At 47.2% G+C, this 24,697-nt stretch overlaps 1 protein-coding gene across 1 annotated transcript in view; it reads left to right on the forward strand.

The window, feature by feature from the left end:
* The window catches only part of RYR2 (ryanodine receptor 2), a 389,249-nt gene that overhangs the window by 148,775 nt on the left and 215,777 nt on the right, over positions 1–24,697 (forward strand). The window contains exons 16-22 of the mRNA XM_037037343.1: positions 6,816–6,911; positions 8,898–9,016; positions 9,356–9,489; positions 11,851–12,092; positions 16,054–16,246; positions 17,845–18,061; positions 19,715–19,819. Of these exons, the coding sequence (XP_036893238.1) occupies positions 6,816–6,911; positions 8,898–9,016; positions 9,356–9,489; positions 11,851–12,092; positions 16,054–16,246; positions 17,845–18,061; positions 19,715–19,819 (1,106 nt within the window). The remainder of the gene's footprint in view (positions 1–6,815; positions 6,912–8,897; positions 9,017–9,355; positions 9,490–11,850; positions 12,093–16,053; positions 16,247–17,844; positions 18,062–19,714; positions 19,820–24,697) is intronic.

The raw sequence follows: 24,697 nt of genomic DNA on the forward strand, positions 1-24,697 counted from the left end.
TCTAAGGGCATTTTTATAAACAAGACATGGTATTTTTTTCTCTACCCTGGTAATAATTTTACCTATGAATTGACAAAGGCATTAATGTTTTTAATGGAAATTTGTTTTATAACCAATTTGTGAGATAGCTACTTTCTTTAACTGCTTCTATACTACCAGGGCCCCCACCCCACCTTCCCATCTCTTCTAGGTAGGGGACTTCTTTTTTTTTTAAATATATTTTATTGATTATGCCATTACAGTTGTTCTATTCCCCCCCTTCATTCCCCTCCACCCTGCACACCCCCTCCCCCACCATCCCCCCCCCTTTAGTTTATGTCCATGTGTCTCAGGTTCTTTAGATTCTATATTTACGCTACTATTCTTGCCCTCCCCCCTGTCTATTTTCTACCTACCGTCTGTGCTACTTATTTTCTGTCAAGTAGGGGGCTTCTGCAGGAGGAGGTTGTGGGGGCAGCCTGGCCCCACTCAGAGCTCCGGCTGCAGAGTCAAAGCTGCCCAGCTTCACCGTCTCCTCCCTGTGACAGGCACACATCATGGTCTCTTCCTGCCTTCTCCTCATCAGGGGGTTGGGAGGAGGAAAGGTCAGCTGCCCTGGGCCATCATCCCCAAGGGCCTGTCAGTGGCTGAAAGCTGGCCTTCCCTGGAGGGACACGTCCTGTCCCTGTGCTTGTGATGGCGACTCCTCTGCATTTGCCTTTCCGCAGTGAGGAAACACTGTGAGGCATGAGATGGCAGCTTTTAGTGTCTCTAAGGCCAGTCAGCCAGCACTTGAAGAGTATTTTAGGGTTTAGCATGCTTGTCCTATATTGGGGAAGGAGAGGACCTTTGTCTGGAGTTTGTCCCATTGCCTCGAGGCACCATGGAAGTGTCTCGTACTCCTGGGGGACGACAGCAGCACTCTGAGATGTCTGACAGCAGGTGCCGTTGAGCCTCCCTCTGGGGCCTGCGCATTCTGGGGGCTCCTTGCTCTCACCTGCATGGCTCTCCACTGTCCTCTGCTGCTCCTCTGAGGTTACCGAGCACCTCCTCCTCACAGGTCCCTGCAAACTGAAGTCCATATTGGGTATGGCTCTCTTTCCCTCCTAGCGCTCTTTGGAATAAGAAATTTACCCCCCCCCCTTTTTTCTTTTGTAAGATTTTATTTATTTATTTATTTATTTATTGAGAGAGGGGAAGGGAGGGAGAAAGAAAGGGAGAGAAACATTGATATTCCAGAGAAACATCAATTGCTTGCCTCTTGCATGTTCCCAGCTGAGGACCTGGCTTGCAACCCAGGCCTGTGTCTTGACTGGGAAGCGAACCAGCGACCTTTTGGTCTGCAGGACAGCACCCAACCCACTGAGCCATGCTGGTCAGGACAGAAATTTCCCCTTTGGATGAAAGGAGAGCAGCCGGTCCTTATCCCTGCCCCTCAGAGGCTTATTTTTATCCCAGGCAGTTAACGGTTTATTTCTCCAAAGGCAGCTCACATTTTCTAAAACAACAATTTCTCCATGCTATGCATATACTTCTACTGAGCATAAACACTTCACAAAAGTGGAATCACACTGTTTGCTTTCATTCAGAGCATTGTGTTCACTGTGGGCAGCTGTTCTTGGCAGGGACTGAGAGCCTCTCAGTCTGGTGGGTGTGACTGCCCAGCGGGGAGCCTGTCGGCACTTACTTGGTCCACACTCGGGCTGTCCCAGGGTTTGCTGTCAGAAACAGGGGTGTGATGAATTTCCTTATTTTCTCTTACGCTTCCCCATTGCTTTAGAAACTCACTTAGCTTGTGTATTCTTACCTAACTTCCTAAAGTAGAAGAATGCACACAGCCCAGTCATCTGTACAACACCCATGCACATGTGCACACACATAATTCAGGAAGAATTTTCCACTGAATAAAAAATTTTTTGTTATGGACTTCCGCCAAGATGGAGGCATAGGTGGAAACACTGTGCCTTCTCCCACAACCAAGTTTGGATACAACAAAAGTTTTGGAGAACTAAGACACACCCAGAGACCAGAAAACCGAATTATACAGAAGTCCGACAGCTACGAACCGTTCAACGGGGACGGTAAGAGAGGCAGAGCCAGCAGCGGAGCAGGGTCGGGAAGGACAGACCTAGGAGCGCAGGCAGCCCGGTCCTAGTAGGGGTACGGGGCAGACTGACCAAGGTCGCACATTCGCGCTCAGTGAGACGGACCACGCAGGCCCCAGGGGGCGAACCCAGTGGTGGAGGGCTGACAGCGGTGGCACACTCGCATGCAGTGGAGCGGAGCGCGTGGCCCTGGTGACGGTGGTGGCTGCGGTGCTGGTGGGGGTCGCGGAGGCGGGTGCCGGAGGGAAGCCATTGTCCCTCTTTGACCCCACCCCCACATACAACGTCACAACCCAGCGACTGAGTTGCCCTGCTCTGGTGAAAACCTAGGGCTCCGTTCCTGCTACTTAACAGGCACGAACAGCCCAAAAGATGGTGCAAGAACTCAAAGTCCCAGAGCCAATAACTCTAAGTGACCAACAGATTGCCAGACTCTCAGAAGCCCAATTTAAAACACTATTTATCAGGATGCTCACAGAATTGGTAGAGTACAGTCACAAATTAGAGGAACTTAGTCACAAATTAGAGGAACATATGAAGGCTAAACTAATTGAAATGAAGGGAGATGTCCAGGAAACCAATAGCGATGGAAAGGAAAATGGGACTCAAATCAAGGGAGTGGACCAGAAGGAAGAACGAAACATCCAACCAGAAAATAGTAAAGAAACAAGAATTCAAAAAAATGAGGAGAGGCTTAGGAACCTCCAGGACATCTTTAAACGTTCCAACATCCGGATTATAGGGGTACCAGAAGGGGGAAAGAAACAGCCACGAGTGGAAAATGTATTTGAACAAATAATAAAGGAGAACTTCCCCAGTCTGGCAAAGGAAATAGACTTCCAGGAAATCCAGGAAGCTCAGAGAGTGCCAAAGAAGTTGGACCCAAGAAGGAACACACCAAGGCACATCATAATTACATTAGCCAAGACTAAAATGAAGGAGAGAATCCTAGAAGCAGCAAGGGATAAGGGGACAGTCACCTACAAAGGAGTACCCATCAGACTGTCAGCGGATTTCTCAAAAGAGACCTTACAGGCAAGAAGGGGCTGGAAAGAAGTATTCCAAGTCATGAAATCCAAAGACCTACAGCCAAGATTGCTTTATCCAGCAAAACTTTCATTTAGAATGGAAGGACAGATAAAGTGCTTCTCAGATAAGGTCAAGTTCAAGGAGTTCATCATCACCAAGCCCTTATTATATGAAATGCTAAAGGGACTTATATAAGAAAGAGATGATGAAAAATATCAACAGTGAAAGGACAGCAAACACACAGTTATTAACAACCACACCTAAAACAAAAGCAAACCAAGAGGACAGCTAGATCAGGAGTGGAACCATAGAAATGAAGAACACATGGAGGGTTAGAAACAGGGGAGTGGGAGGAGGAGAAGGGGGGAGAAGGCACAGAAAATAGCATAGAGGGTAGGTAGAAAATAGATAGGGGGGAGGGCGAGAATAGTGGGGGAAATATAGAATCTAAAGAAGTTGAGACACGTGGTTATAAACTAAGGGGGGAGAAGGGTGGGGGAGGGAGTGTGCGGGTGGAGGGGAATGAAGGGGGGAATAGAACAACTGTAATGGTATAATCAATAAACTATATTTAAAAAAAATTTTGTTATGAACATACAAGGTCTGTTCAGAAGGTATCCAGCTATGTAACATGAAAAACAGAGACATTTATTGAAGAAAATAGAAGATACACGAAACATTGTACATAGCACAATGTTGCCTCAGTCCGCTTCAGAGTAGGTACCTTGGGACCTCACACAGTTCTCCCAATCACCATCAGCTGCCCCATCGTATTTTCTTGAATCTCATCAAAGGTCTGAAGTCCCTTCCCTTCCAAACGTGATTTCAGTTTGGGGAAAACCCAGAAGTCGTAAGGAGCCAAATCGGGGTGGTAGGTGGCTGAATCACCTGGGTGATTTGATGTTTTGCCAAAAAACTGCGTGAGAAGTGATGCATGAGTGGATGGATGCATTGTTGTGGTGAAGCTGCCAATCACCAGTTGCCCACAGCTGTGGCCTCTGAATCATCTGAATAGTTTTCATGGAGGAATGTTCAAGCTTAATGCAAAATTTGATACAGATTTGTTGCTCTACTCGCTCAGGCATTTTGGATGTGATGGCCATGCAGTATACACGCTTACTCAACACTGTCTACTACCCCCACTGACTAGTACAGTGCAGTCATCATTGTTCACGCATGTACACTCCAGTCCACTCTCCTTGGCTGCCAGGTTACATTGATGTTGAGCAAGCCATTTTCGTTATATTAATGGTGGCTGGACTTTTTCCAGACAAACATCGTATATTGAGATGTGAACCTATTTCCTAATACGTTTCTGTCTCATTGGAGGAACGAACCCCTGCTCGACTTAATGTTGCTAATCTGCTTCTGAGCATGGCTGTCTGTGAATACCGATCTGGTACGAATTTTGGGTTCATAGTGAGAGTTCCTCCAGCCCCCTGTGTGCACCGGCATCAGGCATTGCCGTCACGGCTGTGCCGCCGGGTGCAGAGCGCGCGGCCTCGCCTGGCTGCTTTACTCTGTGTGCTTTAGGCAGAAATTACGTAGTTCTTAAACATGTGGGAAGAGTTTCTGTCTTTGACAAACGCCTCACTATTAGTCATAGTATATTGTTCTTTCTAGATTTTTTCATTTTGGTCAGTTCTACTGGGGAAAATGTGTATTTGAAGGCCATTTTTCCCTAAATGTTCAAAGCTTTCAGTCCAGAGATATATAAAGTGGCTGTGTTTATAATTTCTTTTTTATAAGCTTTGTCCTTTTTCTCTTTTCTTCTTGATTGGTATTTAGCTTATGTTTAAAAAACCGATTCCTACTCTTATTTACATAGATCACTTTTCTATGCATTATTTTCTACTCTTCTTGCTATTCTTCCTATTTTATTTATATTTGTTTGGTGGTATTTTTCTGTATTTTAAAAGGAATGTTTATTTAACATTTTTACCCTGTAGCTTAGCAGTTAGAGTACTCAAGTTAATTTTTTCCTGAGTAGAGTGTAACTGTCTGTCTTTGATATTTTAGGTAGCAACTCTGTTTTTGATATTTATCAGACAGCCTATGCTTGTGGTATTGATTTCATTTTTTTTCTGCTTAAAAATTTTTTTATTCTTATTTTTTGCTAATATCTAGTTTCATTACATGGTTATCAGAGAACCTGGTCTATGCCATTTGTGTTTGCAGTATTTAATGACATTTTCTCTGTGGCTCATGGTACTGTTTTCTTAAAAGCCCCATGATTTATTAAAAAGGCTTATTCTTACATTGTTTTTTCTTTAAGACTCACCTTATTGGTAATATTTGGCATCTAGAAGATATCTAATATCTTTAATTTAAAAACCAGAGGCAAAATGAAAAGTTAAATTTTAACCCAGAGACTCTGTAAAGACTGAAAAGCCTCCTCACACATGCTCCCCAGAAGCTGCTGTCCTGAGTCAGCAGCAGAGGTTCTCACAGATCCGAGGTCCCACGGAGCACCGCAGGCTCCTCCTGCTCCACAACACCTTGCCCTGCACACAGGGTCCCTGGCACCCTCGCTGTGCACGCAGCTGGGCCCCACTCGCGTTGGGGGTGTTGCCTCTCACCTGCACCCATGGGCTCTGCTCACGAGTCTGTCTTTCTTTTCTTTCAGGATTGCTTCTCACTCTTAGGTCAGGTAACAGCTGTTGGGGGAAATAGGAAAGGTGAGGACAGGAGTCCTGGGGTCCAGGGGCACCCTGGGACCAAACCCCTTGGTTTGGCTCCATCAAGGAGGCAAACGGGCTGGTTGTCCGAGTTCAGCTCCTGACTGCTGCTGAGCATGGCCAGGCTCAAGTAGGGACTGTTCTTGTACGTTTCTCTCATGCAACAGCGTGTTGTGTAAAAGTATCGCCCACCCGTTGGAAACCATATCTTGTGTGTTCTTGAGTGATCTTCTGAGTGTAAGAGCATAATTTACACAAAGCATTTTCCAGATTTATCTTAAAAGAATTGCATGACTTAAAACATTGAAAGTTTTCCATTGAGTCTACAAATTGAGTTGAAAGAGATCTTCAAGGTCACATAGCATTTTTGTAAAAGATGGGTTCTTTGTCAAAGATGTATAGACAACTTGAGGTTGAGTAGAGTTGGAGTAGATGACTTTGCTGCAGCTTTCAAGAGTGCTTCTGTGCAGGTGAACCTCTAGGGGGAAGGAGAGGTGCGAGAACCAAAGTTTTCAGCCCTGATGCCCCAGGCCTTGCCCCCCTTCCCGCCCCCAGTCCCGGTGCCTGTTTAGCTCCCTCTTGTGTGCCTGTCACTGCTGCCACTGTCTCCCACGTTCTGCACTATGTTTCCAGGGAAAAGGAGGTGCTCCTAACTCCTCTTATGTGGGTGAGAAAGTGGAGCTGTTAGTCAGCCCCCAGGGCTGGTTAAAAGCAGTGGGTACCAGACCCCAGGGAGGGAGCTCCCGGAACTGGGCCTCCCCTTCCCTGCATTGTCACTGCCATTCGAGCTGTTGCCTCCTCCAGACAGTCCCTTCTGCTGAGCGCTCCGGCTTGGTGTTTCCTTTCCTGTCCATACCCTCAGCTTTCTTTGTAATGCCTCCAATTCGGGTGCATATTTGTTTACGCTTTAGATGTACAGTACTGGTGTTTTGTTCTTGATCCAGCATTTTAGGGCTACTATTAGCTTTTTGCGTTTGGAACTGGAAAAATTGCATAAATGTGAAACCTGCCTTTTCTTTCACAGCGGCTCTCATTAGAGGAAATCGTAAAAACTGTGCCCAGTTTTCTGGTTCCTTGGACTGGCTGATCAGCCGACTGGAAAGACTGGAAGCTTCTTCAGGTAGGTTTTCCAGTTAGCTCCTTGTATGTTACATAATTCCTGTTTTCTTCTGTTTTATGTTTTTCAAAGCATTGAAACAAACTCTGAGGTTCAGTGAAATATAAATGTTTTTCTTTTAGCAGGTTAGATATTTTACTTACTGACAATAGTATCTGTATTTTTATCAGTTATTCCTGAAAGGCAATCTGACATCATCTCTCTCTCTAAAAATAAATAATAATAAAAATCTTTAAAAAATAATAAAATTAGTGAAGCTCTGAAAGCCCCACAAAGCCACATCCCTGCTGTTCCCCAAATCAGTCACTCCTAAGTACAGACAAAAGTATTAGTTTGGAATTCCCATTTTTAAATTGTGTTCAAACGATTATTTAGACTTAAAAGAAATTAGTTTTCTAAGTCATATAGCACAGTACTGTGTTTTATAGGGATTCAGTAAATAATAAACTGTCATAGTGAAATTGTCACAGGCAGGAAACCCGATCGCCTGCCTCTGACACGCATACTCTCTGTACGTGGTGCTGCCGAGACTTAGGGGGAGTCCCAGGCCGCCTGAACGCCCAGTGCCGGCCCGCCGAGCCTGTCGCTCCTCTGCTGTTTGCGTAGCATCTTGTTAGCTGTGCCGCTCTAATACTGATGCCCCTCGTGTTGTTTGTTTGTTTGTTTCTGTCAATCTGCTATACCAGTAATGAACTTGAAGATAGGGGCATGACTTCACTCGTCTTTGTATTCTCTGTATACTTTCTGGTAAGTAGTTGCTGTTTATCATATCAAAGGGGAGAAATGAATGAGGAGTGCCTCATTGGCACTCAGCACTCCTGCTCCCTGAGGTGCAGCGTGCCTGTTCGGTGACCGTTCCGTCAGAGCAGTGCTGACATCCGCCCTTAGTGCTGTCACTTGTGTGCTGCGTTTGCGTGAAGGGGAGTTTGCTTATCTCTGTTCTGTAAGATTAGGCTTCTGTAGAGTGGCCCACACACCAAGAGTGAGCCATGAACTAGGCAGAGGCAGGTGGGGAGTGTTCTCCCCTCTTGCCATCAGCAATCCTGAGCAGTGACTAGGTTGCACGGATTGATGGAGTGTTGGAACTTAGTGCAGAATAAATAGAAGTAGATGTTGCATCCTGCTTTGTTATGATTGTTTCTAAAAATGGCTCTTTTTTCAGGTTTAAAAATTTACTTGCACAGATTCCAGCAAAATAATGTTTAATTACTTGAATTTCCTTTTTATCTTGATGTTCCCATTCTCAGTGTTTTTATATTGAGATGTGATTGACATGGACCGTTACGTCTGATGTCAGGTGCGCCGCTCAATTCGGTGTCTGTCGTGAGGGGGCTCCACCGCGAGTCTGGTTGTCCTGCACCACACACAGCTGCAGCTTGTTTGCTTCATGCTGACGCTTTTCAGATCTCTCTCAGCAACTTTCAGATACATGGTGGAGCATGATTAACTGTAGTCATCTTGCTGCACACCATATCCCAGAGAAAGATGTGATCTTACTTGTTGATGGAATCTAAAAAAAAAACCAATGGAAAGAACCATCCCAGCACCCAGATACAGAGAACACCAGGTGCGCCCTCCCCCAGCCCCAACCCTGAAAAAGGGCGGTGAGCTGACTCTCCGAGGCCCCTCCCGGCAGTACTGCCTGCTGAGCCAAGCAAGCACTGTGTCTTCGCCTTTTCCCCACCAGGCACTGCCATCTCATCGTCTTCGCTTATTAGTCCCCCCAACACCGCCTGCCCCCATCAGAGTGCCAAGTGACCTACACACGGAGCACCTGAGTCGTACAGGGTGGGGCGAAAGTAGGTTTACAGTTGTTTGTATGGCGAATGATAAGTGATCACACGAGGAAAAGCTCTGTTTCAGACACTCACAGTCGTGAGCCTGCTTTGGCCTAGCGCTGTTCTACGGACTGAGAGATGAAGCCAGAAAAGGGAAGGCGCTGATCATTGTGGACAAGCTAACCTTTTATTTTCTCTCTCTTCTCTTTAGGCATTCTGGAAGTCTTGCACTGCGTGTTGGTAGAAAGTCCAGAAGCTCTGAACATCATCAAAGAAGGGCACATTAAATCCATCATTTCACTCTTAGACAAGCACGGAAGAAATCACAAGGTACGTGGACCCCGCTGCTGCCAGGAATGGGTTGTGACGTCATTGTCCAGGTGTTTATAAATGGAGATGACCTTAACAAGGCGTGTCAGATGATTCAGGAGTGCTTTTCCTCCTTGCTGTAATCGGGCCGTAGCGTTCAGTGTTTGCTGTCAGTGTCTGTGGGAGAACGAGCTGTCCTCAGTGGATGAGGGACTGTCGTAAGTGGCCGCAGCGCTGTCATGGTGAAACGACTGTGTCAGAGGGAACCGGAGGAGATGGGTTTGCGTTTGTGTCCAGCACTGCCAGCACCTGAATCTGGAAAGGGAGTCGGAGTCAGCTGGCGGTGGTCTCTCTCCTCAGGTTCTGGATGTCCTGTGCTCCCTCTGCGTCTGCCACGGAGTGGCCGTTCGCGCCAACCAGCACCTCATCTGCGACAACCTCCTTCCGGGACGGGATCTGCTGCTGCAGACGCGCCTGGTGAACCACGTCAGCAGGTCGGTTCCGAGGGGCGGTGTCCCAGAGGGGTGGCCTGGCCGAGGATCTCATGTGCTCATTCTGGAGCTGAGACACCAGGTGCTCTGTTTGTTTCATTAGGGTTTTTAAAGTCTATTCCCTAGTTAATAGTATAAGATTTGTTTTTCTATTAAAAATAGAGGAACCAAGCAAATATGCATTTATCATAGACAGATGCACCAGGGTTCCTGTCTCGCATTGTTGTGTAGCTGGATCATAACTGGCTTTCAGGAGCACGTAGGGTCTAGTTGGGCAGGATTCTGCCCAACATCTGTTTTATATCTTAACCTATAACTAAAAACATTGCCCTTCACTACAAACTTGGAAATGCTCACTGTATATAATCAAAATACTCAATTAGAATGTCCAAAATATAGTAAGTTCCACAAATAGCCAGCCAGTGAAACTACATTTTCAGGAAGATCCACTTTCAAGGTGTCAAACAGAGAGGCTGGGGCATCAGCCCCTGTGCCGAGGGCTCTGTGCGTACTCTGCCCTGTGTTTGTTCTGGGAGCTGCTCGCCGTGTTTCACAGATTGGCACTGGGACCTGGACTCGGAGTTCAGGTCTAACCTCAGAGACGGAGCTCATGCCATGCTGCCTGTTGTGTACAACATAGTGGTAGTAATGTTACAGAAACAAGCACCCTCCTGCCTTAAAAGACCCACAAACACAGACACAGTCCTGCCTTTCCTTGCCTAACCAGGCCAGTCAGGGGACCGTATCTCAGGAAAAGAAACAGAAGCCATAGCTCGGCTAGACTCCTGTTCTTAATCCAAAACCACATCCTCATGGTGGGCGGGGGAATCCTCTGCATCCTTTCAAACTGTGTGGCTGAGAGAGAGAGAGAGAGAGAGAGAGCGCGAGCGAGTGCTCCACACGGCTGCTACATCCTGCGTTCCTGCTTCTTTCTGAGCTGTGTGGTCAGGAGAGCCCCCGCTCCTCTCCCAAAAATGCGTGGTTAGCCCCACCTGGGTTTAAATCCTGGTGCAGTTCTTCCTCTGTAACCCCATTTCTGACTCTTCCCACAACTGGCCACACTTGCCAGTAGTCTGGTTTCTTCTGCCTTTCTTGGCTGCTATTGTTAGTCCGGGCAGGTGTGGATAGAGTGAATCATCTCCAAGCCCTCATGCAGGCGCTGAAACCAGGGGTAGGGTGGTGGGGAGCTGTCTTCCAGCTACATCGGGTCAAAGTCATGCATATGTCCCTGGCTCCACACAAGCTGTGAAGCTAGGCTGCTGTTACTGATATTCAGAATAACTCAATCCTGTGCTGCTGCTTTTCCCAGCCCCCAGCTAGGCTTGTGGGGGACCCTGGGGCCTCCCAGACTAAGCCTGGCCCATTAAGTCTGCACCCCATTAAGTCTACACCCTGTGACAGTAATGATGATAAAAATACAGCTTACTCTGAAGAAAATAGTGTCTGTGATATAGTAACAACTGTGAGGCCCTGCACCTAGCAGCTGTCCAGGAAGTACTCATTACTTCACTGTTTTAAATAAGAATGTGGGGATTTGGTGTTTACTTTTATATTGTGCTTTTGAAACCAGTTTGATCTGAGACGTCCTTCGTGGTTCCCTGTAGCAGGGCTTCCCAACCCCAGGGCCCTGGACTGGCTGGTTGGGAAGGGGCCGTGAGCCAGGCTCACCTGAGCTCTGCCTCCCATCTCCTTCTCCCACCCCATCCTCCACAAAACCGGCCTCCCGTGAAGAAAGGTCGGGCGGGGGGGGGGGGGGGGGGGTTTGCTGCTCTCTAGAATAGAGCAGCTGTTAGTGAGGGGAGTTTCCTGAGACCTTTTGTGATTGGTCATTGGTGTTAGCACAGGGTGCACGTTCTCTCATGAAACCAAGTTAAACACAATGAGCTAGAAACGACTTTTGTTCACAAGAGAACAACAAGCTGACCGGTCACCTTGCTCCTTCAGTAACAACATGATCTGTCTCACCCTCTCGCCCCATGTGACACAAAGCTCAGCTCACAAAAGTGTCTCCATGTCCTGGATTGATACCAACTCCCTTAATTCCAGAGGCTGACTGCTCCGAGTGTCTCACTTAGCCATGTGTAATGGAGTCAATTACACTCAGGACTAACGAGAAAAATCAGTACCATCCCCTTGAGTGATATAGCCGTTGCCGGGGCCCAGGAGGCAGAGGCTGCTCTCTGCCTGTTCCCTGCTGCTGGCTGTCACTCGCCCACCCCGACTGTCTTAGTCATTCTGTAGTGCTTAGGAAATAGGCGTTCTATATCTCGGAAGAGCAGCACTAATGTTCAGAATGGTGAGTGCAAATTTAACCAGTGAGAAGTTTGTTCAGATTTCCTCATGTGCATTTCTGTCTCTTCGAAGCATGAGGCCCAATATTTTCCTGGGCATCAGTGAAGGGTCCGCTCAGTACAAGAAGTGGTACTACGAGCTGATGGTGGACCACACGGAGCCCTTTGTGACAGCCGAAGCCACTCACCTGCGCGTGGGCTGGGCCTCCACAGAGGGGTACTCCCCCTACCCCGGTGGGGGCGAGGAGTGGGGCGGGAACGGCGTTGGAGACGACCTCTTTTCCTACGGGTTTGATGGCCTGCATCTCTGGGCAGGTGAGTACTGTCCACTCTGTTTCGTGGCTTTTGGAGGGAGGGTGTTGCCCTTGTGGTCCATTTCTGAAAGCTACTGATGTGGCTTATACTGGATACACTTATTACTCAGAATTCGAACATTGAAATGATGAATGAGAGTATTAAGTGGAAAGCAAAATTTCACTAGGGGAAAAAGAGAACTTCCAGTTATAGTACCTTTTCAAAGGACTATATTGCTTATAACCAATATGCAGTGATTTTCCCCTTATCTGCTGGGGCAGTTTCCAGGACCCCAAGTGGGTCCCAGAAAGTGTGGGTTGTACTGAACCCCTGTATACACACACCGTCATTTTTCGCATATGAACAAACCTTTTCCCTTAAAGGAAGCACTTGGTGGCTTCCCTTTGGCACGTCTGCATTGCTGGCATCACTGCTCTTGGGCTTTGGGGCCATGACCAAGTTCACAAGCACTGTGATGTCACCACAGATGTCATGAACACGGCTGGGTGTCTGCCTGCGGGGGTGCGGGCGCCTAACGGTGATGGACAAAGGGATGACTCTTGTCCTGGGTGGGGAAAGGGTGGGCGGCTTGAGATTTCAGCACAGCGCTCAGAGCAGCACACGGTTTGAAGCTTAGGCTTGTCTATTTCTGGAATTTCCCATTTGCTGTTTTCAGACCCCAGTGGACTGTTTTGGACTGAAAATGTGGAAAGCAAAATTTTAGATAAGGGTGTACTCTTGTATTTAAAAAGTGGCATTTTGATTTATGAAGCAGCTGCAAAGAGCTTACTTGTTTCCTATTTACTTTAATTGGTGTTTGTGAGGCTTTAGCTTCTCATATAAAAAAGAACCAAATACAATCCCTGGGAAATAATTGGAATAGATAGACTAAGTTCCACCTCCTGGTAGATAATTCAACCTCAGGAATCTGTGGTTTTTAACCTGTATTGTGAGGAATCAGTTTATACTCATGTGACACTTTGTTTCAGAAATGTGGAACTGTTTAAAAATAAATGCGTAGTCCATTTCACCGGCTGCCAGCTCTCAGCATTTATGATTGAGTATATATATATAAAAAATGAGATATGTATACACACATAATAATGTTGTTTTGTAACCTATTTAGCATATAGATAATACAGAAAGTTACCTTGCATTATGAAAAGTTAAACTTTGTCTCTTGTGGGATGCAAGTGTTGGATAGGTCCAATAGCTTAGGAAAAGAAATCTAAAAATTAAATGGAATTAAACCTAAGTTCACGGCAATGAGTTTATAAATGAAAGCGTCGCACATGGCAGCATCTAACTGAAGCTTTCATGAGGCTTTTCTGTGTTTGGTGCCAGCAGCTCTGTACCGGGGAGGCTGGGGCTGGGACCGGGGGCCCATCTGACCACGGCCTGCCCCGTACACAGGTGCCCTAACTGTGTCTGTCCCCTTCATAAAAATTTCCTGCTGACCAAACGGAGACAACGAACAGTAACTCCAGAGGACTTAACAAACGTAAGACGGAGTTAATGTCTATTCATAACAGACTTTAACTCTCTCTCCCTTTGTCCTCTGGTTCGCCGTACATGAACCAGGCGGGACTCAGGTGGATTAGAAAGAACATGTTCAGTGGCCTCTGGTTACACAGGCGCGCGAGGTCCGGAAACCACTCTGATGAAACAGTGCTGGATTGTTCCTAGTTATCTTAGCCCTGGAATACCACTTACTCATTTCAATGTTTGCATTGGTCTGAAGCGTTTTCTTTCGACACACAGGAAGGACCCAGTGCTTAGAATTGACCTGCGCACACTATGCCTTTCATGGCAAAGTATCTGTTTAACAGAACAGTAAAAACAAAAAAGAAATCAGTGAATCTGTGAACATGTCATGAAAAGATTGTGGAATTCAGGAGAGAATCAACTCAAAACTTTATGTCAACAGAATATTTCTTTTCTTAAATGACAAAGAAATGTGCCCCTATCGTGCCTATGCTGAGAGGTGTGTGCTCTGAGCCACCAGGACTTAGAAATGCTTCGCTCTAGATTCCTAGTCTGCAAGGACACATTTAATTAAGTTAATGGGCTTTTGACTGACTTACCAAGATCACAGGATGCAGGAATAGGGATAACCTTCCTGGGGTCTTTCTCCTGCTCCTTTGTTGCTAATGGCTGAAATGGAGTTTAGGGTATCAGACGTCTGTAATCGCCGGTCTGGGGCACGTTCTTTATCACGTCAGGCTTTGCACCTGGGGAGTGGGTGTGGCACCTGCGTGTGGCTCCTCAGCAGGAGTTTGGTGCTGTGTCTTCGCCCGTTCTTTCCCACTTCCAGCCTGCGCAGGGTTGCCGTGTGCCCCTCTCTGAATGCAGAGTTGGACTTAGAGCATCCAAGTCCCGTGTCTGGGTAAGATCCCAAAAGTGAGAAAAATCTTGGTGCCTTTGGAGAATTCAGATGTAGAAGTGTGGAGGACTGTCATTGAACAGTTCAGTCCTTTACAGCAGGACTGGCGTGGAAGGCCCACACTGCCTGAGTTCTGCGAACTATGAATTCTGTCCTCAAGACAGCTCTGCAAGGCGATGGCCTGCAGTGCAGGAGGGACAGGGCTGACCTGTGGTCTGGGACATAAGTCAGACTCTGCTGTCTTCCGTTTGGGCTCCCGCAGAGAACAGGCACGTGGTGCTGTGGCCCTGAGGTGGGTTCAGGTGAGCGCAGCCCGAGCATCTTGCAAGCAGGCTCAGTTGGCTGAGCTCCTGTGCAGCTGTGGCCTCGGGTCATTCCCTGGTATCTCGTTTCTCTCACATGCTCGTTCCAGCACAGCAGAACCGTTTACGGTGGTGGGTGTTGGAGAGCGCTGGCACTAGCGTGGTAACACCCCTCAGGCTGGGCAGTGTGTTGCACTATAGCGCACAGCTTTGCAGTAACGCTTTTACTAGCCACAGAGGTTGAAACACAAGGACGAGGACCTTTTTCTGAGAACTGCATTGCTTCCACATGATTTTTTAGAAGTTGGCTGTATGGTGTTCAGGGAACTCTGGAGAGGAGTTACTCAACAGTGAATGTATTGTTCATAGATGTGAATATTGGTAAAATAAAAATGTACACATTTTAGAACTAGGCCTCCGATATTGTTGGCATTTTAAACCTGCTGGGATTACAACCTTGGCATGTTAGAAAGTTAAAAGGATGTCATTAAGAACGCAAAGCCTGTATCATGAAATATATTTTTGTCTTTGCTCAGAGATTCTGTGTATTTATGGGTGTGTGGGGGCGAACCTGTCCTCTTAGTCTCCCAGTGCACCCCGGGGGCTCACTGGCAGAGGATTCTGACAGAGTCAGAGTGGTCTGGGCCCTGGGGTGCCGGGGCACCAGCTGGCACTGACCAGATACCACTCATGCCTCTCACCACACTGTGTGCTGCTGCAGTTAAGAAGCCAACCAAGGTCTTCCGTGAAGTAATGCTGAAACCACAAACCAGGGGCATATATTTGCATCCAGCAAACAGCGTGTGAAAGAACGGTCACTTTTTCTGCTTTCACTATTTTTGTGTGTTTTTATTTTATGAATCAAAGGAAATCTAATAGCTAAAAAAGGACTGATGTGAACTGCCTGGCCTTTGGTTTAGAAGAAATGAAGTTTGTCAAGATTAAGTCATTTGTTGACCGTCCCAGAGGTGGTAGCTGGTAGGGTAGTTGTTTGAACTCAGATCCTTCCTGGGGTTTCCCTCTAACATCATTGCATTATGAGCACTAAGATGATTTCTGCATAAAATGCCATCTGTCTGTGTGCAGAAATTTCTGCACATCAGAAGGGCCATTTGTAACAAAGTATGGCTTCTGAAAAAATAAGCAACGTCTTTTGGACAAAGGATTTAACATACAACGTCCTGCGCATCCCAGCTTCTGTTGCAGTGCTGGGCACTGACTGGTCACTGCCCGTTCGGAGCCCTGAGCAGGGTTCTCTGAGACACACACACACTTCTCTCCTCCGTGTTTCCCGAAGGTTGTATCGCTAGCACCGTGAGCTCGCCGAACCAGCACCTGCTGCGGACGGATGATGTCATCAGTTGCTGTTTAGATCTGAGTGCGCCGAGCATCTCATTCCGAATCAATGGGCAACCTGTTCAAGGAATGTTTGAGAATTTCAACATCGACGGCCTCTTCTTTCCTGTTGTTAGTTTCTCTGCAGGAATAAAGTTAGTATGTCTGTGTTTATGCCCTGTTTTCCGTCCCACTTATACTTCACGGTCACTGAATTGCCCTCCCCTGCTTCCCTGTCACTCCCACCCTCAGTCCCCAGGGCATCAGCCTGTCCCTTCTGGGAAGGGGCAAGGTTCACCCCTGAGGGGGATCTCGGAAGGCTGGGGCTGTGTCCACATGTCCATCCCTCCACTCACCCCTCCAGCCAGTGCCCTGAAATATTCCAGGTTCCTTTAAGCTCACTCTTTAATTTAATAAGGGGTAATGAACAATACTGTGAAAAATACCACTTATCTATTTTTATGTAGTTGTATTAGTTTTCTTTCCATCACGTTTCCACATCTGAAAGCCCCTGATTTCCACGGAAAGTAGATGTGCTGCCGTTTTTGATGAAGGCAGCTGCCCTGTGCTAACCTCCACCTGGTACACCTGTAAGCCATCCATCCACCTGCAGTCTGCTGCCTCCATGGTTTCGTCTAACCCTGTGCATTTTTGCTGCTATTAGAAGGAAGGAGAGGCTAAAATGATAATTCTTTGAGTTCTGCAAAGAGAACTTGACTAGACATTGGTCTGTTGTGACAAAGGCCCCAGTTACCTGTTGTATCGATACACGTGTGTGTGGACCTACTTAACGAGGACTGTGCACTCACTGCAGCTGCCCTCCCACCTGCCGGCTGCTCTTCTGCTGGAATCCCTCTTGGAGGGATGGTTCCTAGTTGGCTACAGAAGTGCCATCCTGAAGGGACAGGGCGGTGACAGGATGTCAGCTCCCCAGCACCAGGGCCCCCTTCCTGTGTGTCTGTGTGAATGTGTTTCTCTCTCTGAGCTTCTGGTATGGTTTACAGTTTGTGCTTCTTCTCACTTTTTGTTTTTTGCTTTTCATTTTTTTTATTGTACTGTATTTTTTGACTTGGAACTGAAGCACAAATTAGAAAAAGGAGGACAAGGAAGATGAAAATTTGACTTTATTTTTGTGAGCTAAGAGCCCAAGAAATCATTAGCATTTAGCTGTTTCAAAAAGGTTTCCAGGGGGATGCTGGTTAAATTATTTCCATTAAATGAGTATGATATATAAAAGATTTTAGTAAGTTTTTTGTTGTTTTAAGAAGTAAGGTTACCTTTTTTCTTCAGCAAATGGAGATGTTGTTTGAGTCCCTTTAACGTGTCACTGGGCAGCGGGACCTGGGAGGTGACCTCGCCCAGTCCTGACATGTACGGAGACTCAGAGCAAGTCTGCTCTTTCTCTGTTGACGTTTGGGCACCTGGAGATGTTAAACGGCCAAGGCCCGTGGACAGGAGTTCCGTTCCCCGGGGACTGTGTGTGAGGCCTGTGCTTCGGGTAGCACCAGTGCTGACGGGTGTTTGCTTGACCTGCTGCCGTAACTGAGCCAGGCGTTCTCTCCTGGGCCCATTTTGCCTTTTATCATTAGAGGCTCTTGAACTGGAAGGGGCCGATGTGATGATAGTTCTCGGAGGAAAAACACGTGGTTCCTGATCAAGTTAGTGTTGCGCTCACACTTTGTTCCTTATGCCTTGTGGATGACGAATCCTCTGTGAAAACTGAGAACGACTGACACCCACTGTGTCCTTTCAGGGTGCGCTTCCTGCTTGGGGGGAGGCACGGAGAGTTTAAATTTCTCCCTCCCCCTGGCTATGCTCCTTGCTATGAAGCTGTTCTGCCGAAGGAGAAGTTGAAGGTGGAACACAGCCGAGAATACAAGCAAGAAAGAACTTACACCCGGGACCTGCTGGGCCCCACAGTGCCGCTCACTCAGGCTGCCTTCACGCCGGTCCCTGTGGACACCAGCCAGGTGCTGTTGCCATTCCTGTGTGCGGGCGCTTTCCACGCTCGACTGCAGCCCGTAGTGGTGCATTTTTCTGTGATACAATTGATACGTACGAGGGAAACAAGTTTCATAGAATAATGGCCTATCGTGTCAATTTACCTATTTTTTGTTCTTATTTTTTGTGGGTGGTCCTAAGGTACTGCATTGCTTTTATAACAGTAAGGAGCCACAGCCTCAGGTAACGGACACATACAGACTCTAGGGAGACTTTCTATGTGGGGTGGATATGGAGCTTTCGTTTCTCCCAGCTATGTATGCTTGCGTTTTTTAAATGACTTAACTGACCTTGACCTTGGGTAGGGATTGAGATCTAGGGCTTAGAGTCAAAGTGCCTGGGGTCAGGGGCCTACCTGGGACACACAGGAAGTTACTTATCTTGTTGATTGGGATGCTAACAGTATCTTAAGCAAGTTAGCACACAACCTATTAGCACGGTACTTTGCAGATTCTCACCCAAGCAGTGTTGGTGGCTATTGTTGCTGTTCTGTTTTACTGATGTGGGACGAGTCCCGACACTGACGATGAATTAAACATTGCTTCATTTTGATGAATAACTTCAAGGGGTTGGTTAGATATTCAGAGTTCATTCGTTTTTGAAGAGTAAAGGCCTCGCTTCTGAAGTCTGAAATAGAATTCATAGCAGGCATCAAAGGCTTCAGCTTTTTGAAATCACCCGTTTAGCTCCTTGGATCATACTGTGTTAGTCTCTCCAAGTGGCTTTTTACATTATGTATTAGAACAACTCGGAAGCCTTTTTAGTAGCTAAACTTCAGCTTGCGTGATGTTGCTGCAGGTGGCAGGCTACGCACAGTGCTGCCAGAGTTCAGCAGGGCCCGGGTGGGAGCCAGGACATGGGCTGGGACGGACCACGGGGGGTCAGGGTCGCACACTGCGGCTTTCCTGATGCCTGGGTAACCCCACTGGGGAGAGGTGGGGGGAGGGCCTGCTCCCCGCAGGATCCGCACACCCCATGTGCATCCTGGGCAGTTGCTGCTCTGTTTGTCAGGGAGCTAGTCATGGGGGACACACCACCTCACCTCGAAAGTCATTTTACGCTCCTGATGGAGAAGTCATTAAACTTCCTCTTCATATTGGGAACATGCAACAATTTGCCCCCTTGAGGATTATGTTTGGAAACCACTAAAAATAACAGAGTTAAGAGGACACCTGATCAGATGCTTTTGGGCTCACAGAGCCAGTGAATTGGGTGTCTGCTGAGTGGCCTCTAGTGCGGTGTGTGGCCATGGCCGGGTTGGGGCGAGAACTTCGCATGATTCCCCTTTAGATAACGCATGCTCTGGTAGGCGGCGCCCTCTTCCTCCATGGTGGCTGTCCCCACCAAGCTGTTTTCCTTCTTCATAACTTGGGTCCATAAATTGGCACCTAAGTCGCTATCTGTCCCCGCCTTGAAAAGGTTCCAAAATTTACCTAAAGAATGTTTAGCTAACTAGTTGTATTTTTATAACCAGGTTATACTAGGAGGTTTAGAACCTAGTTCTGTTATCATGTGTCAGTGGTGTACGAGAAAGGTCTATTTAGTCCGATTACCGTGAAGATGACTAGCGAGGATTTATTGTATTGATGTCTTATGTGTTTCTTTTTCTCTTTCCATTTTAGATTGTGTTGCCTCCCCACCTGGAGAGGATCCGAGAAAAACTGGCAGAGAATATCCATGAGCTCTGGGTTATGAACAAAATTGAACTTGGCTGGCAGTATGGCCCGGTACATAGTTTTGAAATTTATTCTCAGATTCTGTTAACACAAACTTGTGAAAACATACCAGTGACTTTTTCTCACTCCTGCTGTGTGGTTAACTGAGTGCTCTGGACTGATGTTTTCATACACATCAGTTTGGATCAGTTTTTCTTTGGGGAGGGAATACTGTGATTGGCAGGTTCGTGGAAGGAGGCTCAGCTGCCTCAACTGTTAAACAGTTTTCCATCTTTAAGCTGAAAGTTCCGGTTTTCAACCAAGGTTAACATAGGCAGACAGTGCACATTGCTTTCTAAGGTACTTAGAAAGAACTCTGTGAAGCTGGAAGTGAAAACTGAACGTGGAAAGAAGTCAGTTCACGTGACCCTCCTCTTAGTCCCTGTACCATGGAGAGCATGTGTCCGCAGACAGAGGTCACAGGTGGCTTTACAGTGGGGCCAGGCTGAGAAAGAATGACACCTTGTATTTCCAAGTGATTAACTTTGAAGAGCTCAGTTTAGCCCTGGCTGCTGTGGCTTGGTTGGAGCATTGTCCCATAAATCAAAGGGTCTGGGGTTCGATTCCCAGTCACAACACATGCCTGGGTTGTGGGTTCAGGGTGCAGGTGAGAGGCAACCAACTGATATTTCTTTCTCTCTGTCTCCTCCCTTTCCCCTCTCTCTAAAATAAATAAGCAATGTGAGGATTAAAAAAATGAACAAAACTCAGTTTAGAGTTTGTCGATACAGTTTAGCTTAAATAAAACTAGGCAACGTCCGGTTTAGTCCCAGGGCCCCTGCGTTCTGCGGGACTGTGGCAGTACTTTCTTTTATCACACCATTAGCTTAAGCGTCCAGAAGGCTGTAACATGTTCTTATGTTTGAATATAGAAATGAGTGCGTTCCTTGTGTTGGAGTTCCTAAGCATCGAGTGAAGCACATTGGTGGTTACCGCCGCAGTAACCCTGCACGAGACCCTGTTCTCTGTGGTATGTTGACACAGGCACTCAGAGCTCCGCCTTGGGGCACGTACTCTCATGGGTGTGAGGTTGAATTTTCACAGAGTTGCCCAGGGCCCAGTGTTGTTAATCGGTTTCACTGCCAATGGCACAGCTTCTAATTCTCGCAGTTGTGACCTGCTAGATAGCAGTCCCAGAGCTGTCGGAGGCTGGGCCAGGACTGTGACCCTGGTTGCCAGCTTCTAGTGCAAACTGCTTTGCTCTGTGAGTCCTACTGAGGCATGATCCAAAACGGGGTCCTTTTATTAAGTTAGTGACGGTCAGACCCAGGCCGTCAACTCATTTTCACTGGGGGCCACATCAGTCTTGCAGTTGCCTTCAAAGGGCCGAATGTAATTTGAGGGCTGTATAAATGTAACTGCTCCGTAATTAGGGGCAAGGAGCTCAGCGCTGCCACCAGGAGAAACAAGGTGCCAGGCGGGATGAAACAAAGTAGAGGGCCTGATTTGGCCCATGTGCCTTGTGTTGGCCACCTGTGGGTTAGATAATTGTCAATTCAGCAAAAATGTATTAAGAACCTAGTTTTCCGCTATGAGAGGCAGCCACTGGTGGAATGGGGTGGCCCCACATTTGTGTGCAGATAAACCGGGAGGAAACACTGGGGAGCAAGACAGACCCCGCAACCCAGGGTTCCAGTACGGGGAAATAAAGCCTCAGAACCTCTGAGTGAAAAAACCTGTGGGGGTTGAAGCAGCAGGAGAAACCCCCAGCCTCACAGGAGAGTTCTTGGAGAGACGCACAGGATTATAGAATGTACACAAAACCACCCACCCAGGATTCAGCACCAGAAGGACCCAACTTGCTTGTGGGTAGTGGGGGAAGTGACTGAAAGCCAGCCGAGAGCTGAGCAAGTGGCATTGTTTCCTCTCGGATCCCTCCCCTACATACAGCATCCTTAATGTGGGTTTCCCCACCCTGGTGAACACCTAAGGCTCTGCCCCTTACTATTTAACAGGTGCCCCAAGACAAAAAAAATATGATCCAAATGAAAGAACAGATCAAAGCTCCAGAAAAAATACAACTAAGTGACGAAGAGATAGCCAACCTATCAGATGCACAGTTCAAAACACTAGTAATCAGGATGCTCATAGAAATAGCTGAGTGTGGTTGCAAAGCAGAGGAGAAAGCAAAGGCTATGAAAAATGAAATAAAGGGAACCAACAGTGAAGGGAAGAAAACGGGGACTCAAATCAGTGGTTTGGAGTAGAAGGAAGAAATCAACATTCAACCAGAATAGAATGAAGAAACAAGAATTCAAAAAAATCAGGGGAGGCATAGGAACCTCCAGGACAACTTTGAACTTTCCATCCGAATTATGGGGTGCCAGAAGGAGAAGAGGAAGAGCAAGAAATTGAAAACTTACTTGAAAACATAGTGAAGGAGAACTTCCCTAATTTGACAACAGAAATAGACTTCCTGGAAGCCCAGAAAGCTCAGACAGTCCCAAAGAAGTTGGACCCAAGGAAGCACACACCAAGGCACATTATAATTACATTACCTAAGATTAAAGATGAGATCATCTTAAAAGCAGCAAGAGAAAAGGGGACACCTACAAAGGAGTTCCCGTAATACTCAGCTGATTCCTCAAAAGAAACCTTACAGGCAAGAAGGGGCTGAAAAGAAGTATTCCATGTCATGAGAGGCGAAGACCTACATCCACAATTGCTCTATCCAGCAAAGCTTTCATTTAGAATGGAAGGGCAGATAAAGTGCTTCTCAGATAAGGTCAAGTTAAAGGAGTCCATCATCACCAAGCCCTTATTATATGAAATGTTAAAGGGACTTATCTAAGAAAAAGAAGATAAAAATATGGACAGTGAAATGACCACAAACTCAAGACTGTCAACAACCGAATCTAAAAGACAAAAACAAAAGCAAATAACTAGAACAGGAACAGAACCACAGAAATGGAGATCACATGGAGGGTTATGGATGGGGAAGGGGAGGGCGGAGAATGGGGGAAAAGGTACAGGGAGTAAGAAGCATACATGATGGGTACAAAATAGGCAAGGGGAGGGTAAGAATAGTATAGGAAATGGAGAAGCCAAAGAATTTATATGTACGACCTATGGACATGAACTAAGGTGGGGGGATGATGGTGGGGGGTGGTGGTACAGAGTGGAGAGAAATGAAGGTGAGAAAAACTGGGACAACTATAACAGCATAATCAATAAAATATATTTAAAAACAAGTTGGGGAAATGTATAAATGCTAGTTAAAAGATTTGAACATCAATTAAAGTGACTAAAGAGAGATGTTATAACTGTGTACATCATTAATGGCCAGTGGATCACAGACAAATTTTACTGTGAGTTTCAAGATAAGGGATTTGAATTTTGGGCAGAGTTTGCCTCAGGTCACGATGAGGGCGAGATGATTGCAGGTGAGGAAGACTCAAGAAGATTCCTTGCAAAGCAACCAAACTCCTCAGAAAGCCCTGCAGTTACAGGGACGTCTGCTGTCTGTGGGAGCCCCCAGACCGCCTTGACGACACCACTCTGCACTGAACCCTGACTCGAGTTTGTTCCTTAAAAAACGAGGACAGCGTAAGTTCTCATTAGTGTCTGTTCTTTTATAATGATCTCCTGTAATGACTTTTTATTGGTTTGAGAGAGAGGGAGAGAAATGCCGACTTGTTGTTCTCCTTATTTGTGCATTCATCTGGTGACTCTTGTGCGTGCCCTGACGGGGGTCCAACCCGCAGCCTCGTGGTGTCTGCACGGTGTGCTGACCAACCAGCTGCCTGGCCAGGGCCAGTGCCTGCTCTTCAGTGAATTCAGTTCCTCACACACCTCTTCCTGCGGCTGTGTTCAGAGCTGCCTCTTAGTCTCTGATCCTGGAAGGCATGCAGTTCTTCAGAGCTGTCCCCGATACCACTGTCCCCGATACTGCTGTCCCTGACTGTCTCTTCCCTGGCCTGAGGCTGACTGCAGCAGCTGTGGTCGATCTGAGCCTGGGGCCCCTGCTCTGCCCAGCTCAGGGGTCATGTCAGAAAACTCCAGGGCCCGGAGCTTCTCAGATGCACACGTGAGGAGAGTCCACATCCTTCTTTCATCTCCCAGTTGCCCTGAGCGCTGCGTCTGGTGGGGACTCCAGAGAGGATGCAGGGAATGGGCAGTGGGGCGGCTGCAGTGGGTGGGTATCTCAGGACTAGGGCACGCTCATTTTCACATCTGGGTTCAGAATTCAGAGTTATACTTTGTGGCCCTAGGTTCCATTTTTAATTAGAATTCAGAGTTAAACTTTGTGGCCCTAGCTTCCACTGTTACAGAAGCCACCCCCAGGGTCTTTTACACTATGGTTTGTCTTTGCCTGCTGCTGCCAAGTTAGGAACTGTGGCTCTCAGTGCCAGAGTTTGATAAAGAGGAAAGGAACTATTTACTCAAAGGTTATACAGGTTTAGATTAGTGGCGGAATGTCACCATTAAATCCCAAAGTCCCTTTAAAACACCATAAACACACACGCAGTCCTGCTTCCCCTTGCCTAACCAGGCCAGTCAGGGGACCGTATCTCAGGGAAAGAAATAGAAGCCATAGCTCGGCTAGGCTCCTGTTCTTAATCCAAAACCACATCCTCATGGTGGGCGGGGGAATCCTCTGCATCCTTTCAAACTGTGTGGCCGAGAGAGAGAGAGAGAGAGAGCGAGCGAGCGAGCGAGCGAGCGTGTGCGCGTGTTCCACACGGCTGCTACATCCTGCGTTCCTGCTTCCTAAGCTGCGTGGTCAGGAGAGCCCCCGCTCCACTCCCAAAAATGCGTGGTTAGCCCCACCTGGGTTTAAATCCTGGTGCAGTTCTTCCTCTGTAACCCCATTTCTGACCCTTCCCACAACTGGCCACACTTGCCAGTAGTCTGGTTTCTTCTGCCTTTCTTGGCTGCTATTGTTAGTCC

Source organism: Sturnira hondurensis, unplaced genomic scaffold (assembly GCF_014824575.4).
Source record: "Sturnira hondurensis isolate 20B ecotype Veracruz unplaced genomic scaffold, ASM1482457v3 Scaffold0022977, whole genome shotgun sequence".
Taxonomy (NCBI): domain Eukaryota; kingdom Metazoa; phylum Chordata; class Mammalia; order Chiroptera; family Phyllostomidae; genus Sturnira; species Sturnira hondurensis.